This window comes from Trypanosoma conorhini, assembly GCF_003719485.1.
Source record: "Trypanosoma conorhini strain 025E chromosome Unknown Tco_14.4_contig_00147, whole genome shotgun sequence".
NCBI lineage: Eukaryota > Euglenozoa > Kinetoplastea > Trypanosomatida > Trypanosomatidae > Trypanosoma > Trypanosoma conorhini.
This window is the reverse complement of record NW_021704230.1, coordinates 15,827-30,314: the sequence shown is the minus strand read 5'-3', so window position 1 is coordinate 30,314 and position 14,488 is coordinate 15,827. Positions and strand designations below refer to the sequence as shown.

The window sequence follows — 14,488 nt, the reverse complement described above, 5'->3', positions numbered from 1 at the left end:
AGAGGCGCAGAAGACGGGACACCGCACACAGAAGCTATAAAGAAAAACAAAAACAAAAACAAAAAAGGAGGGGAAGCAAATGTTCCATGGCCAAACTACTCCCCCCGTTAAGAGGGGACACCCTTACAGGTCGTCCGCGCCATCGTCCTTTGCTGCTGGCTTCGACTCGGCCGCCGCTGCTTTTGGCTCCTCTGCAGCCGCCGCCGCTGTTGGCTCCTCTGCAGCCGCCGCCGCTGTTGGCTCCTCTGCAGCCGCCGCCGCTGTTGGCTCCTCTGCAGCCTCCGCCGCTGTTGGCTCCTCTGCGGCCGCCGCCGTTGCCTCCCCCTCTTCCTTGTCCACCGGAAGCAGCAGTCCTTCGTCGGTGCCGGCGGTGTCGGGCTCGACGTCCGAGACGTCGTACTCGTTGTCGTCTGGGGGCAGCATCGTGTCGTCCGCGGCGAGTCCCACGCGTCCCCGCAGCAGCCGGCTCACGCGCTTGGCGTACATGGCCTGGTTCGAGACGGGGAAGCCTCCCTGTAGGTTGGCCGTGCCAAAGAGCACCCACGCCACGTCGATGGCGGTCTGGTCCTTTGGGTCTGCCTTAAACCGTGTCAGCAGGTCCAGCACGAGTGGGTGGCGGTGGTTAATCTCGAGCACGCGGGAGTAGCGCATCGTCTGGGTGGAGGAGATCGCCTGCTGGTTCATGACGTTCACCATGCGCGGCGTCAGGTCGTTCTCCTGCGTGGACAAGATGAAGGCCTCCGAGCTCTGCCGCTTCGTCAGAATAACCTTCCGCACATCGTTCTTCTTGAACAGGTTCGCAAGGCGCTCCGTGAGGGGTTGATACTTCTCAATGCGCTTCTTTTCAATGGCCTTCTCCTTCTCTGTCTGCTCCTCGAACTGCACGGAGTCTTTGGCGAGGTTGACCAGCCGCTTGTTCGCAAAGTCCTGTATCTGCGACACGACGTACTCGTCAATGGCGTCCGTCATGAAGAGAACCTCCACGTCGCGCTGCAGGGCCTCCTCAATGTGCGGGGTCTGCTTCATCTTGCTCACCGATTCACCGGTGAGGAAGTAGATGCTCTTCTGTCCCGGCTTCATGCGGTCTGTGTAGTCCTGCAGGCTGACGAGGGTCCCGTTGCTCTTGCTAGACGTGTACCGCAGTAGCTTCGCCAGGCGACCGCGGTTGTTCGCGTCCTCGAGGATGCCAAGCCGAATGTGTTTGCCAAACTGAGCCCAGAACTTTGGATACATAGGCTCCTCCTTGGCCTTGCCGTCGCCGTCGCCGTCCTTTGCGTCCGTGGCCTTCTGCTCCGCCTTTTCCTTCGCCAGGCGCTCCTTGAGTCGGGAGTCGTTTTCCGCAATCTCAGCAATCATGGAGAGAGCCTTGCGCACAAGCTTCTTCTTGATGACGCGAAGAATCCGACTCTCCTGCAGCACCTCGCGCGAGACGTTGAGCGGAAGGTCGTTGCTGTCGACGACGCCCCGCACGAAGTTCAGGTACCGCGGGAGGAGCTCCCGGAACTCGTCCGTGATGAATATGCGGCGCACGTACAACTTGATGTTGTCGCGGGTGTTCTCGTTGTTGACGAAGATGTCCTGCGAGGCCTCTTGTGGGATAAACAGCACGGAGCTGAACTCCACCTCCCCCTCCACCACAAAGTGGGAGTAGTACATCGGGTCGCGGTAGTCGTGGGTGAGGGCCTTGTAGAACTTGTGGTACTCGTCCGCCGCCACCTCCGCGGGCTTGCGGGTCCAGATGGGCTTGTTCTCGTTCACCACCTCCCACTTATCCCCCTTCTGCATGTAAATGGGGAAGTGCACAAACTCGCTGTACTGGTGCACAATTTTCCGCACACCATCTATGTTGAGAAACTCTAGCGCGTCCGGCTTCATCTCGAGCGTGACCTCCGTCCCGCGACCGAGCGTATTGCCGCGCTCGTCCTCGTAGAGGAAGTACTGGCCGTCGCCGGCCGACTCCCAGACCCACTGCGTGTCGTTGTCGTCGCTCTTCGAGGCCACCCGCACGCGCTCGGCCACGAGGAAGGCGGAGTAGAAGCCCACCCCGAACTGGCCAATGAGGCTCGCGTCCTTCGTCTCCTTGAGCCGCTCCAGGAACCGCTTCGTGCCGGAGGTGCCGAGGGAGCCGAGGTGCTCCTCCAGCTCCTCCCTCGTCATGCCGATGCCGCCGTCCCGCAGGGTGAGCGTCTTGCGCTCGGCGTCGACCGTCACCCGCATCTCCAGGGCGGGCACCTCGCCGTCCTTGTTCTTCGGCTCCTTCGGCGCGGTGAGGTAGAGCATGCGAATCTTGTCGAGGGCGTCGCTGCCGTTGGAGATCAGCTCGCGCAGAAAGACGGCACGGTTCGTGTAGAGGGAGTTGATGAGAATGTCCAGCATCTTGCTCACCTCGGCCTGGAAGGAGATGGGCTTGCCCTTCTCCACGGTCGCGTCAGTCTGCGCCGCCTCCTCGCTCGCCACCGCGCTCAGCGCGACGACCGCGATGAGAAGGGCCTTCAGAATCCAACGCCGCACCAACATTTTCGCTTCTTTTTCCTTTCGTTCTTTTTTTCTTTTATTTTCTTTGCAGTTTGTTGCGTTCTCCTGCTGCTGCTGTTAATCGCAGTCCTCCTCCTGCGTGTCTCTACTTGTCGTGGGGGCGCAGACGGCCGATGTGCCTCCTCGTCCCTTCCTCCGCCTTGCTTCCGCCGCCCTTCTGCCTGCTTGCCTGTCGCTGTTGTTGTTGCTTCTTTTTTGTTTTGTTTTCTTTTGCCTCCCTCCTATTCCCGTGGATTTGCCCCGAATGCCCCCACGCGGTGTCAACGCGGCGGTGCGGGCGGCGAGGGGCGGAAGGCAGGGAAAAGAGCGAAAGGAAAAGTGTTTCTCGCCCGCGGGCGCCGGGGGACTGCGGGGGCGAAGCCGCACACAGACACAGAGAGAATGAAAAAAAAAAAAATAGAAAAGGGAAGAAAGGGCGAGGGCGAGGCGCGTCTCTCCCTCCGCCCCAACGGTGCACCGCCTTCTCCTACCGCGCCACGTCCATCTACCGCTGTCGCCGCTGCGCCTCCGCCTCCTCCCACTTCCGCTGCGCCATCTCGCGACGCAGCTGCATGACGCGCCTCCGCTCCTGCACGACGGCGTAGCGCGGCAGCAGGTACTCGACGCCCAGCCAGCACGCCATGGCGATGCCGGCGCAGAACGTCCCCAGCTGCACACGGCGCAGCACCGACATCTTCCTCACCACCTCCGTGTTCCGCGTCTCCCGCTGCCGCTCCAAAAGGCCCGCGTTCATGATTTGCTGCGCCCTCGCCGAGCCTTTTACCTCGAACGCGCGGCTGCTATGCTCGCTCACAAAGGTGCGCGGGCTGGAGGCCTGCTTGCGGCGCCGCTGCAGCTCCTCCGCGGAGATGCCAAGCTCCTTCGACGGGTCCCGCCGCGCATCATCCACGGCGCCTTTAGCCGCGACGTCATGCTGGCCATCGCCGCCACGGGGTCGCCCGCGTCCGCCCCGCCGCCGCCGCCGCCGCCGCCGCCGCCTGCAGCAGCCGACATGTGTGCGTGAGTGCTGACTGCAGCACCGGACCCGCTCGCCCCCCACGCCGCCAGGCACACGCGCGCAGGCACTGCTCCCACCGGCCCTGAGAAAGAGGGAGAGGAAACAGGCGGCGAGAAAGACACAGAAGTGCACACACAGACAGAGAGAGAGGGAGGGAGGGAGGGACAGAGAAAGGAAAAGGAAAACAACACGGGGCAACGGCGGCAAGAACAGCGGGAGGAGGAGGGTGCACTGGCAGAAGCGGCAGCAGCAGCAGCAGAACAAGAAAAGGGGAGGAGGGAGTGGGACCGAAAAACAGCAAGAGAGAAAAAACGAAGGCGCGACGAAGTTCCCGCACCCACCACGTCGTAAACGCACACATACGGTTCTATGCCCGGCACACGAACGTGAACGCAGGCGGCGAGGGCGCGGAATACCTCCAAGGAGGCCTCCCACGAGTGGTCCTGCCGGCGTCAACGGCGTTGGGTAAGGCCCGCCGGGGCTGCACGCAAAAAAAAAAGCCGAAACACAACCTTCAGGGGAAGTAACAACAATATTAATAGCAATCATATAAAAAGGTGGGGCAAAGAAAACTTCGACAGGGCGCAGTAAAACAAAAAAAAAGTTAAAGCAGAAAGAAAGAAGGGGCAAACAAATAAAGTGGAGAACGCGCGCCTCCGGCAGGAAGGCGAGCTGCAGGGACGAAAACCCGAAACAAAAAAAAAACAGAAAGAGGGAGACCAGCAGTACCCTCTACGGTGTTTGACCCCTAACCCCCTCCCCATTCAAACATACACACACACACCGTTTTCAATCCTTCCGCTCTTGTTCTTTTCTTTTCGCCTTTTCTTCTTTCCTAGTTCCGCTTCTTTGGGGGCGGCGCTGCGAGTTCCCCCTGCTTCTGTCTTTGCTGTTTCTACGGCTCTTTGTCTTCTTGCTTCGGCTGCCTACGTGCGTGACCACCACGACCATCAACCCAGGACCGCGCGGCCCAACTCTCCACGCACCCACTCGCTCGTTCTCCCCCCTCCCCGCTCATCCACACACGCGCACACAAAGAATGAGAGTGAAGGATCCCCCGCAAGGCCCCGCCCCCTCCCTCCTTACCTCGGATGGTTGCCGCCGGACCTTGGGCACCCTCCAGGGAATTGCGGCCGCCCGCGTTGCGCCCCACCCATTTTTTTTTCTTATCTCGTTTTTTTTTTTTCTGTTACTCTTGCTGCTGTTCTTGTTGTCTCTTATTCTTCTCAGCTGGCTCTGTTCCTCCCTCTCGTTGGTTGCCTCCCTTCTCTGCCTCCATGCACACGCGAGGGCCGTGGCTCCCTAAAAGTCGTAGAGGTCCGCCTCGTTTTCCTGGTTGTACGCGGCCATGCTCTGCTGGATCACCTGCTTCATGATGCGCGCCGCCACCTCCTTGTTTGGCTTCAGCGCGTCCGCCGGCAGCGGCTTGCCAGTGATGGGGCAAACGGAGCCGTTCTGCGCAATCCACGCGAGGATCGCCTGCTGCTCGAAGGTGTGGCCGTACGGGGACACGACCGGGTTCTTCATCACGTTGCCGGTGAGGGCGCAGAGCATGACGGGGTCCACGCCCTCAATTACGTCCCTGCGAACTACCGCGATGCGCTGCTGCGTGTCCTCCACGGCGGCGGCGGTCTCGATGGGCACCTTCGCCTGCACCTGCTTCGGGCGCAGAGAGGGCAGCTCGCCGAGGAAGCGGTGTCCGCCACGGCCGGCCGCAGGCGCAGGGACGGGCGGCGGCGTCTGCGCCGCTACGCTCGCCTCCAAGTCGCCGAAGAGCCTCTCCAGCGTGGTGAAGGTGCGGGAGCCGCGGTCGACGAGGGTGTCTGCCTCCACCGTCTTGAGGGCGGTGTGCCACGCCTGCACCCACGCCAACCCGCCTGGGGCGACCTCGCGCTGCAAGAACGCCTCGATCGATTTCAAGAGCGACGCGCTCAGTAATTCATTGGGGATTTCCGCAGGAGAAATATACTCCTCCCCGCCAAGAGCGTCTATGTTGGACATGAAGTGGAACATGTCCACATACACGCGCATGAGGGCACCGGCCACCGGGCTGTCCCGTCGCACGTGCTGCATCGAAAGCTGCAGCATGTCGTGTAGGTAGAGGGAGAAGAGGCGCACCACACTGGCGTGGCGGTTCATACGAAAGGTGCACAAGGAGGCAAACTTATACCCTAGTGAGATGCCGCGCAACATTTCGGTGCTAAGTTCCGGGCCCGTCCCCTCCAGGCTCCGCTGCAGGGCGTCGCACTGCATAAGCAGGTAAAGCGTCACAGAGTGGTCCAGGAAGGTGGTGGAGAGCAGAATGTGCTTCCGCCACTGCGTCGAATTTTCGGAGGAAAAGCGGAAGATATTCATGATACACCGCATGGCGCTGCAGGTGGCGACGTGCAGCAGCGGCGTCATCACTTCCATTTCATCCAGTTGCTCAGTCAAGACATCACTGAGGGACTGAACCGCCTTTAGGCGAAGCATCAGGTGCAAGATGAAGTCTATTTTCTCCGTGAATGAGAAGCAAGACGTCTCCTCCACTGCCTTTGAGGAATCAAAGAAGGCCTGCGGCTGCGTAAAGCCGAGAAGGGCGGTGATGCAGTTACACAGAAGTCCCATTTCGTACGCAGGCTCCTTCAGTAACAGCGCGAGCATCAGTTGCACAGAAAACTGTGTGTTGCCGTCCGTAAACTCCAGCACATTGGCCGCCTTCAGTTTGTACCCCGTCACACGCATGAGAAGCACCGCAACGTGCTCTGACATGCGCCCCAGCTCGGGGTTAAACTTCAGTCTTGCCTCTTCCTTGATCGACTCCTCAAAAAAAACCTCCAGCTTGTCCAGCACCTCGAAGACGCAGCCTCGAATGGGCTTGTGGAGGGCGAAGTTGTTCAGAATGAGACACACACGCGACTTGTTCTCCAGCGGCACCGCCGCCTTGTCGGGGTTGTTCAAATACTTCGTGACGAGCGTCTCCGAGATGCGCTGCGCGCACCGCTTCGCCTCCGCGAGGTCGGGGCCGTAGAACGCGGCCGCCCGGTCAATGTCGCTCTCCTGCGACCAGAACGTGATCTCCTCCACCGTCAGCGGGAGGTCGGACTCGAGACGCCCCGCAAGCTGGTAGATGGTTGCCATCTGCCGTCTGCCTCGAAAACGGTTCTCTCAGCTTTGTGTCGCGTGTTCTGCGTGCCGCCGCCCGGGAAGATTGCGGGGGCGAGACAAAAGGAGGAGAGAGAGGGATAGCGGGACGGGGCGGGGTGGGGGGCGCACGGTCACGGGGGGAAAAAAGTGGGGGAACGCCGGCAGCAATGGAGGTCGGCCCGGCCTGCAGAGCCGCAACGCAGCCCCCGGCCAAACGCATAGAAGGAGGGATGAAAAGGAAAGAGAAAAAAGTACGCGCCCCCCGCATCGCTCGCCGCCTGCGGTTTCCCTGCGGCTTTCGTCAGGCCGCCCACGCGTCCGCAAACACACACGCTAAAAATAAAAAAGGGGGGTGTCAGGGAAAGAGAAACAAAGGAGTAAAACTGGGGGATCAAACGAAGGCCGCGACATTGCGCCCAGCGTGGCCTCGCCAAAAGAGTGGGCAGCGGAGGCGCCGCGGGGAGGTGGCCGCCGAAGAAACAGGGAAGAAAGGGGGGGGGCACAATGCGGCAGCGCTCATGCCGGCCGTGCGCGACGGACGCGTCACTCACCCGGGCGGAGCACGCGCCCTGTGAACGCCGTTTTCCTCCTCAACTGGCAAAAGTGGGCCTCCGCAGCTCACCGGTGCGAAACGACACGGACGGGGGAGAAGCGCGCAGTCACCACGAGAAGCTGACAAAAAAAGAACCAAAACAAAAGGGCAACTGTGTATTACGGCAGGCATGAGACAAAACCCTCGCGCCGCCCCCACGCCGCAAACGTATCCGGCTCCGTCGGAGAGCCTTCCCTCAGCGCATGGAGACGTTGGTCCGCTGTGCCGCCAGCAGGTCCGTCAGGATCGACTGGCTCCCCTTTGGCGGCAGCAGCACCACCTGGTTCCTCCCCGTGTTTCCAACCTCCTTCAGCGAGTCAAAGTACTGGTTCATGAGCAGCAGCTGCACCACGTCGCGCGCGCCAACGCCGGGCACGCTGTCGACAAAGGACTCAATGCTGCTCTGCAGGCCCTCCATGATGGCCCTGCGCTCCAGGGCGAGTCCAACGCCGGCGAGACGCTTCTCCTCGAATTCCGCCTCTGAGGCCTTAATTTTGACGATCTTGTCCAGCTCCGCCTTGTGCTCGGCGGCTGTCCGGCGGTACGCGTTGAGCTGCGTCTGCGCAATGGCCTCCTGGAGCTCCCGCGTCGGCTCAATCTGGGTCACGAGCGTGGCCTCCAGCGTGAAGCCGTACTGGCTGAGCCGCTCCTTCAGTTCCTCCTCGACCGCATGCTTGATGTTTCGCGACACCACAAAAATCTCATCCAGCGTGTACTTCGGCACCTCGCCGCGGATGACGTTGGCCGCGAAGCTCGCAATCTGCTCCCGCGGGTTTGTGAAGCGGTAAAAGGCGTTGGCTGCCTCCTCTGGCAGGACGCGGTAGTGCAGGCAAGCCGTGATGTGCACCAGTGCGTTGTCCTTCGTTTTGGTCTCCACCTTCACCGGGGCAAACTGCAGCTTCAGCGTCACGAGCCCCCGCACCGTCTCAACGCACGGAAGGAGGCAGTGGCAGCCCGGCTCGGCGACGCGCTTGAACTTCCCGCAGCTCTCCACGATGCCAAGCGACGAGGTGTTGACGCAGAAGCAACAGCAGGCCATTTTTTCTTCTTTTTTAGCCTCGCGGGTTGCCTCGTCCCCGCCTCCTCCTCCTCGTGGGTATGTGTTTTCTTTACTCACTACTTTTTCGTTTTCTCTGTTTTGCTTTCGTGCTTGCCGCCTCGCTGAAACGCGTTGCTTGCGGCAGGAGGAAACGAGTGGGGGGTCGAAAGAGGCGGCGTGCGCCGGGCGCCGACGTTCCCAGGCCCCGCCCACGCGAAGGAATAAATCACAGAGGGAGAAGGAAAAAAAAGGGGGGGAACGGAGAGATTCGGGCGGCAGGAGGGGAACACGGCGAGAGGGACAAATGCAGAAACCCCCCGCAGGGACGCCTAACGAAGAAATAAAACAAAAAATAAAAACAAAAAAAGGGAAAAAGGAATGAAAACGATTCGTCACGATTGCCGCAGACACATCAGTAACGTCAACGCGGGGCCCTACGCACACACACACACACACAATTACACACAGGGACGCCCCCGCCTCCACCTTACCTCGCTTTCTCCTTCTCTCTGCCCACGGAGTTGAGGGAAATACGGCGCGTCCCGCAGTTTACGTGCGCCGCCATGGGCTTAGCCCAGCCGCACGAGGTGTTCTCGCACCGCCTGCAGCACCACAAGGGACTCGGCGACGCACTTAGAAAGCGCGCCCCTACACCACGACAGGGCCTCCGCGCCGTACTTCTTAATCGCACTGGGCGGTGGGGCACCATACGCGGCAAGTGTCGCCCATCGCTTGTTATACGGAATACAGCGCACCGAGCCGCTCTCGCTGAGTTGCGCAAGCACCGCCGGTGTGGCCCCGCCCTTCTTCAGGCTGTCCTCGTGCGCCACCACAACGAGGTTCCCTTTCTGCGCCAGGACGCTCTCGCGGAGGCGGAAGAGCAGCTGCGGGGGAAGTGTCACGCCCGGGTTAATGTAGAGCAGAAATGTCATGCGGCGACGCGTCAGGTTGGCCTGGGCACAGGTGTGTGAAACCAGCGAGTACTCCGTGTGGTAGCGGCCGAGTGGGAAGGTCCTGAAAATGACGCGGCTGACAAACCATGCGTTGTTAAAGGAGACGCGGCGGATGCGCTCCGCCACGCGCGACACAATAAGCTCAATGGAAAGTTCCTTCTCCATCTGGAGGAAAAACGGAAAGGGAAGTTGCCGCGAGAACTCCCGCAGCACCGCAGAGGCGCAGGCGAGCTCCTCGGTGGCGCGCTCCACGGCGCCCTGACCCGCGCTGCCGCCGATGGACACGACGGTCATGGGGCGGCGCTGGTCATCCTCGCCGAGAAAAATGTACGACGCCGAGGACAACAGCAGCTCCGACGAGCTCTGCCGCTGCCGCTGGTGGGGCGCCCCGTTGCCGCCCGGCCCGGCGTCCTCGAAGTAGGCGGAGGCCAGCTCCTCCGCCCCCGCCCTGTTCCACGCCTCCGCCACGGGCGGCAGAACCTCCTCCGGCGGGGCAAACTCCCGAAAGAGGCGTGTGGCCACGTACTGCGACTCAAAGTCCATCCCCACGACGTTCAAGCCGAATATCGCCAGCAACGCGAGCCACGTTAAAAGCGACCAGTAGGAGGAGAGGATGTACGAGAGGGGCAGATTGAAAACGCAGCGCTGCTTCATCCGCACCTGCTCGTTGAAGGTGAGCTTTTCCGCCTGCGAGGTAAGAAACCTCCACATGTTGAGCGTCGTCGCAATCCGCGAGCGCGTGGTGGAGATGGGAAGCTGGAGGTCTATCGCCGCGTTGAGGACGTACGTGTACCTGGGATTGTTCCCCGCCGACTCGCTCAGCACCTCGCGCAGAATCACCACGCCTGCCCACGGCGACAGCGTGAGGGGGAGAGAGGTGACGAGCCGACGCAACTCGGCCGGGATTTCGTCGGCGTTGTCGCCCGGGTCGCCGTCGCCGTCGGTTTTGGCCTCTCTCGGGTGCTTGCCCTCGGTGAAGACATTTACAAGAAGAAAGAGTTTGCGCCGGTACTCGTCGTGGATGTTGGGTAGCGGCACATGCTGTTCCACAAAAGCAAAGAGCTCATCGCTGACAACCCTTGAGCTCTGCTGGTTGGCCCCCGTTTCGTCCACGAGGGCCTTGATCAACTTCTCCACAAAGGCCACGAAACGCTCCCGAAGAGAAGCTGGCGTTGAAATCCGCAAGGACGACGACGCACTCCTCACGCCACCGTCCCCACGGCCACTGCCACCACCGTCGCCCTCCGTCGCTGCGGCGGCGGCGGCGGCGGCGCCTCTGCCCACCTCCTCCTCCTCCTCAGCAGCAGCAGAAGAAGAAGAAGGGGCGGCATCGCCACCTTCGCGGGGCGAAGCACGGCCCTGTCTCTCGTCACTGCGCGCGTCGGCCGTTACCGCCTCCACAATGGTGCGCATCTGCGCCTGAACCTGCCTCTTCAGCCGCCGCTGATCCCGCAGCAGCGCCCGCAGAATTTCCTTTAGGCGACTGTACGAGAAGGTCACCAGGGCCCACGGACTGCCGTCCATCACCTGCAGCTCCTCCAGCTGCTCACGCGCCGCCGTGTCGTAGGTGCCCGTGCTGCGCTGCGGCCGCTGAGTTTCCTGCTGCTGTGTGTCAAAAAGACGTGCACCAAGGGCCGCCAAAGAGCTCAAGTCTTCCTTTGAGAAGGAGTGGGGGTCGCGGCGGAGGCGCTCCTCCAGCCCCATCAGCACCTCACGGATGACAAGAATGAAAAACTCCTCATGGCCACTGCTGTCGAGGAGGGGCAGGAGGAGCGCCATCACGACACGAAGTTCAGTGGACTTCGCCGAGAGAAGACCACTTTTCTCCAAGAGACCAATTGCGTCAGCCTGGCTGTGCTGCACCATTTGACGAAAATGGTGGTGGCACATGTGGCAACTGGGAGCCTCCCTCAGCAGCCAGAGCGTGAAGTCCGGCAGCTGTGGGCTGTCCGCGGGAACATCGTACGTGGCCGCCAATAACAAGACACTCGCGCGACAACTATCAGCTACAACGCGCACCACCTGAGCAATCCCACCCGCGTTCGGGAAAGCCGCGGCAAGCGCGAAAAGCTGTGTGGCGGCCGCAAATAAGTAGGTGGGAGGGTTCGCCACATGACCAGCAACGCCGTCGGCCTCACGCTGCAGCAGCCCAAAAAACTGCAAAAGTAAGATGGCCCCAAGCACGTGTCGCAGGTTGGCGCTCGGCGCTACGTCTGCCACCGCATTGGATGGATCCTCCTCAGTTGCAAGCAGGACGTCCCTCACCACATGGCAAAAGTACGGCCGCAGCTCCTCGCTGTACATCGCAAAAAAATAGACGACAGCAGCATCCGACATGCCCCAATCCGTGCCGTTTTCCTTCATGCGTGCCTCGATGGCCTCGAATTGTCGCATGTCAAGTCGGTACCCCTCGCCGGCGTGGTACGCGACATACATCGACCGGAAAGAAGGGAGTCGTGCGAAGGCGGCGGAGGAGAGGTCCCCGTCCTCGTGGAGCCACTTGACGCGATTGTCCTCCTCAGGCGTGAGCAGAAGGCGCGCCACCCAGGAGCCTTTGCCGGTCCCCTCCCCCTCAGCCTCCTCCAGCTGCGAAATTCCCTCGCAAAGCCCGACTTGCTGCGCCTGGGCCAACGCGGGTCCAACCAGGGCCTCGTACCTCGCCGCACCCAAGAGGTCTCGTAACGGCTGCTCCACGGCAGCGAGTTTCAGCGCAAAGACAAAGTCGTCCCGCTCCCGGTCCTCCTCGACGCGAGAGAAGGCAAGCGAGGAATCCTCCGGCTCCGGCTCCTGCTCCTGCTCCGGCACGCGGTAAAGTAGCGCGGCGCAGCAGCAGCGGTTGCGCCTTGGCGCGGGGAGCGCTTCCTTGGGGAGGATGAGGTTCTGCGCACAGACGCCCGGGGGAGTGTTGCGGTTCCGGAGCACGGAGTACGCCGAGCGACGCGTAGTTTTATAGGCGCCCCGCTGCGGAGGCTCCAATGACGCCGGCGCCGAAGACGGGGGAGGCTGGAGGCTGATCGGAATGTCGCCCTCAAAGCGGTTAAGGCCCTTCACCGTCAGGCTGCCGCCGCCGCCGCCACGTGCGTGCCGTCGCAGACAACTCGCGGCAAAAGGCAAACGCGCCATCCTGCTTTCGGCCCTGACAAGAAGCGACTGTCGGGGGCGGCACAATGAGCAAAAAAAAAAGGACGCACGGGTTTGTGCACGAAAAAGAGGGATGAAAAAAAGAAGAGAGAGTATGCAAAAGAGGGGGACAGAACGCAGCACAGTCAGGCAAAAACGAGTAGCACACGCAAAAGAAGTAAAACAAAAACAACAACAAACAAATTCCGAAGAAAAAAAAAGACGGAGGGAAACCAAAAAAAAACCCTGCAGCTGCGTAGTTAATATTGTGCTCTTTATGGGGAGAAAAAGCGAGAATTACCCTCGCCCTCTACGGTAGCCAACGTCATGTGCGACCTCTTCTAGTTGTAGCCCTGCCAAAGCCAGGTGTACTGAGCGAGCCACTAACTGCAGCCTGGGCCCCAACTCCACTTGCAGCTGGAGCCGACGCGCCAAAGCCGCCAGCGGCAGTGCTAGGTGTGGCTGTGGCTGTGGCTGTGGCTGTGGTTGTCGCGGCCGCAAACGGGGCTGCAGGAGCCGCAGGTGCAGCAGATGCGGCAGCGCCAGCAGCAGCTGCTGCTGCACCAAATCCAGTGTTGGTGGAGCCAAGAGGCGCAGGAGCGGGGGCTTGTCGGTGACGCTCGAGAAGCACGTCGTACTGCATTCTGCGTTCCCCGCTGCTAAGGGCACCCAAGCGGTCCAGGCCGACCGAGCGTCTATGGATGTCCCCAATAGTGTAGTGGTCAAGCTCTGAAAACGAGGATGTTTCGGCGGAGCCGAGCGGAAATGGTCGTTTGGGCCCCACCGGCAGCTGCCGCTGTTGCTGGGCAAGCAGCACCTCGGCCTCGGAGGCCCCATACAAGTGGGCAAAGAGGTCCCGGGCGGCATCCGCCCTGGCGTGCAGTCGCGACGACCACGCAGCCAAATTTAGAAGGGCCGCCAACTCATTGCTGAGGGTCGTGTTCATCTGAACGATGGGGTGGGTGGCCATCGTGGGCCGTAGGCCGCCCGCCGCGTCGAGTGGCTTCACCTCTGCCGTGTAGCGTGAGAGGGGCGGCGCGGACGACGCAGGCTCCGCGGTGGCGCTGGCGTTGCCAGCCGCCGCCAGCCGTTTCTGGCGCTGAGCGTTGGGCAGGACGGCAAGCTCCAACTCCGTCAACGCCGCGGAGACGCCCTCCATCCGCGTCTGCACATCGCGGAGGCAGCGCTGAAACGGCTCGGAGGGCAACTCGGTTTGATTGCCACCGCACCGCTGCGTCAGGTCTTGCTCCGCCAGCGGCTCCCAGACCTGCTTGGAGTACTGCACAACCTCCTCCTCGCACTTCTGCAACAGCATGCCGAGGTGCTGCGCCTGAAGCTCCCGCTCAAAGCAGTCCACGCGAATCGCATCCACAGCGTTCTCCCCCGCCGCCAGCTGGGCAAGTTTCTTCTGCAGCTTCCTGTAGCTTGAGGCATCGGCATCGGCGGTGGCGGTGGCGGCTCCCGCTGAATCGGCGAGAAAGCTCTCCACAAACCCCTTTGCCTCGTGCTCCGTCTGGATAAAGTTGTGCAGCTCCATGAGGTGCTGCTGCAGCGACGGTGGCAGCTCTTCGAACAGAACGTCGTCCCGCAGCGTGGAGAAGTTGACGCTGCGTGCCCAGTCAGTGGAGAAGCCCGGACCCTTTATCCCCTTATACGGGGGCACCTGCGGCTGGCCCCCGATAGTCGTTGCGGCGCCGAAGCCCTTGGAGGCACCAAAGCCGCCAAAGCCGGCGGTGCCTGTGCCGAAGCCGCCAGTCGCGGCGGTGCCTGTGCCGAAGCCGCCCGTCGCGGCGGTGCCTGTGCCGAAGCCGCCCGTCGCGGCGGTGCCTGTGCCGAAGCCGCCCGTCGCGGCGGTGCCTGTGCCGAAGCCGCCCGTCGCGGCGGTGCCTGTGCCGAAGCCGCCCGTCGCGGCGGTGCCTGTGCCGAAGCCGCCCGTCGCGGCGGTGCCTGTGCCGAAGCCGGTTCCAGCCGACGTCTGTCCGAGTCCGAACATGCCCTTACAACTACCACACTATAGCGTGGGAGGAAATCAAAGAGAAAGTGGCGGAGCGTGGGCTCGGGGCGAAAAGAGACACAGAAGGCGGCGCCAGAGTTGTGCAGCCCGGCACTGCTTCAACCCCTCAGCA

General features: G+C 61.8%; 7 protein-coding genes across 7 annotated transcripts in view, besides 6 other annotated features; all 7 read right to left on the bottom strand.

The window, feature by feature from the left end:
- Positions 1–38: 38 nt before the first annotated feature.
- Positions 39–66: a microsatellite.
- Positions 67–123: 57 nt separating this feature from the next.
- Positions 124–2,517, bottom strand: Tco025E_03319 (putative glucose regulated protein 94; the record flags this gene model as incomplete). Its single annotated transcript, XM_029370239.1, has 1 exon — positions 124–2,517. The coding sequence occupies one exon, from the start codon at positions 2,515–2,517 to the stop codon at positions 124–126; it is 2,394 nt and encodes a 797-aa protein (XP_029229728.1).
- Positions 2,518–2,713: 196 nt separating this feature from the next.
- Positions 2,714–2,748: a sequence feature (A-rich).
- Positions 2,749–3,019: 271 nt separating this feature from the next.
- On the bottom strand, positions 3,020–4,081 carry Tco025E_03318 (uncharacterized protein; the record flags this gene model as incomplete). Its single annotated transcript, XM_029370238.1, has 1 exon — positions 3,020–4,081. The coding sequence occupies one exon, from the start codon at positions 4,079–4,081 to the stop codon at positions 3,020–3,022; it is 1,062 nt and encodes a 353-aa protein (XP_029229727.1).
- A 608-nt stretch (positions 4,082–4,689) lies between these two features.
- Positions 4,690–4,759: a microsatellite.
- A 75-nt stretch (positions 4,760–4,834) lies between these two features.
- Positions 4,835–6,652, bottom strand: Tco025E_03317 (putative U-box domain protein; the record flags this gene model as incomplete). The annotated part of the gene is made up of 1 exon (XM_029370237.1): positions 4,835–6,652. One exon carries the CDS (start codon positions 6,650–6,652, stop codon positions 4,835–4,837), a length of 1,818 nt encoding a protein of 605 aa, XP_029229726.1.
- Positions 6,653–7,446: 794 nt separating this feature from the next.
- Positions 7,447–8,289, bottom strand: Tco025E_03316 (hypersensitive-induced reaction protein 1; the record flags this gene model as incomplete). The annotated part of the gene is made up of 1 exon (XM_029370236.1): positions 7,447–8,289. The coding sequence occupies one exon, from the start codon at positions 8,287–8,289 to the stop codon at positions 7,447–7,449; it is 843 nt and encodes a 280-aa protein (XP_029229725.1).
- A 29-nt stretch (positions 8,290–8,318) lies between these two features.
- Positions 8,319–8,342: a microsatellite.
- Positions 8,343–8,620: 278 nt separating this feature from the next.
- Positions 8,621–8,664: a microsatellite.
- A 61-nt stretch (positions 8,665–8,725) lies between these two features.
- Positions 8,726–8,756: a microsatellite.
- Positions 8,757–8,858: 102 nt separating this feature from the next.
- On the bottom strand, positions 8,859–12,365 carry Tco025E_03315 (putative dolicholphosphate-mannose synthase; the record flags this gene model as incomplete). The annotated part of the gene is made up of 1 exon (XM_029370235.1): positions 8,859–12,365. One exon carries the CDS (start codon positions 12,363–12,365, stop codon positions 8,859–8,861), a length of 3,507 nt encoding a protein of 1,168 aa, XP_029229724.1.
- Positions 12,366–12,687: 322 nt separating this feature from the next.
- Tco025E_03314 (putative nucleoporin (NUP54/57)) lies at positions 12,688–14,355 on the bottom strand (the record flags this gene model as incomplete). The annotated part of the gene is made up of 1 exon (XM_029370234.1): positions 12,688–14,355. The coding sequence occupies one exon, from the start codon at positions 14,353–14,355 to the stop codon at positions 12,688–12,690; it is 1,668 nt and encodes a 555-aa protein (XP_029229723.1).
- Positions 14,356–14,474: 119 nt separating this feature from the next.
- Positions 14,475–14,488, bottom strand: part of Tco025E_03313 (uncharacterized protein) — a gene marked incomplete at both ends in the record, with an annotated part of 300 nt that continues 286 nt past the window's right edge. Inside the window, one exon of the mRNA XM_029370233.1 lies at positions 14,475–14,488. This exon is cut by the window's right edge and continues 286 nt beyond it. Within this exon, the coding sequence (XP_029229722.1) occupies positions 14,475–14,488 (14 nt within the window).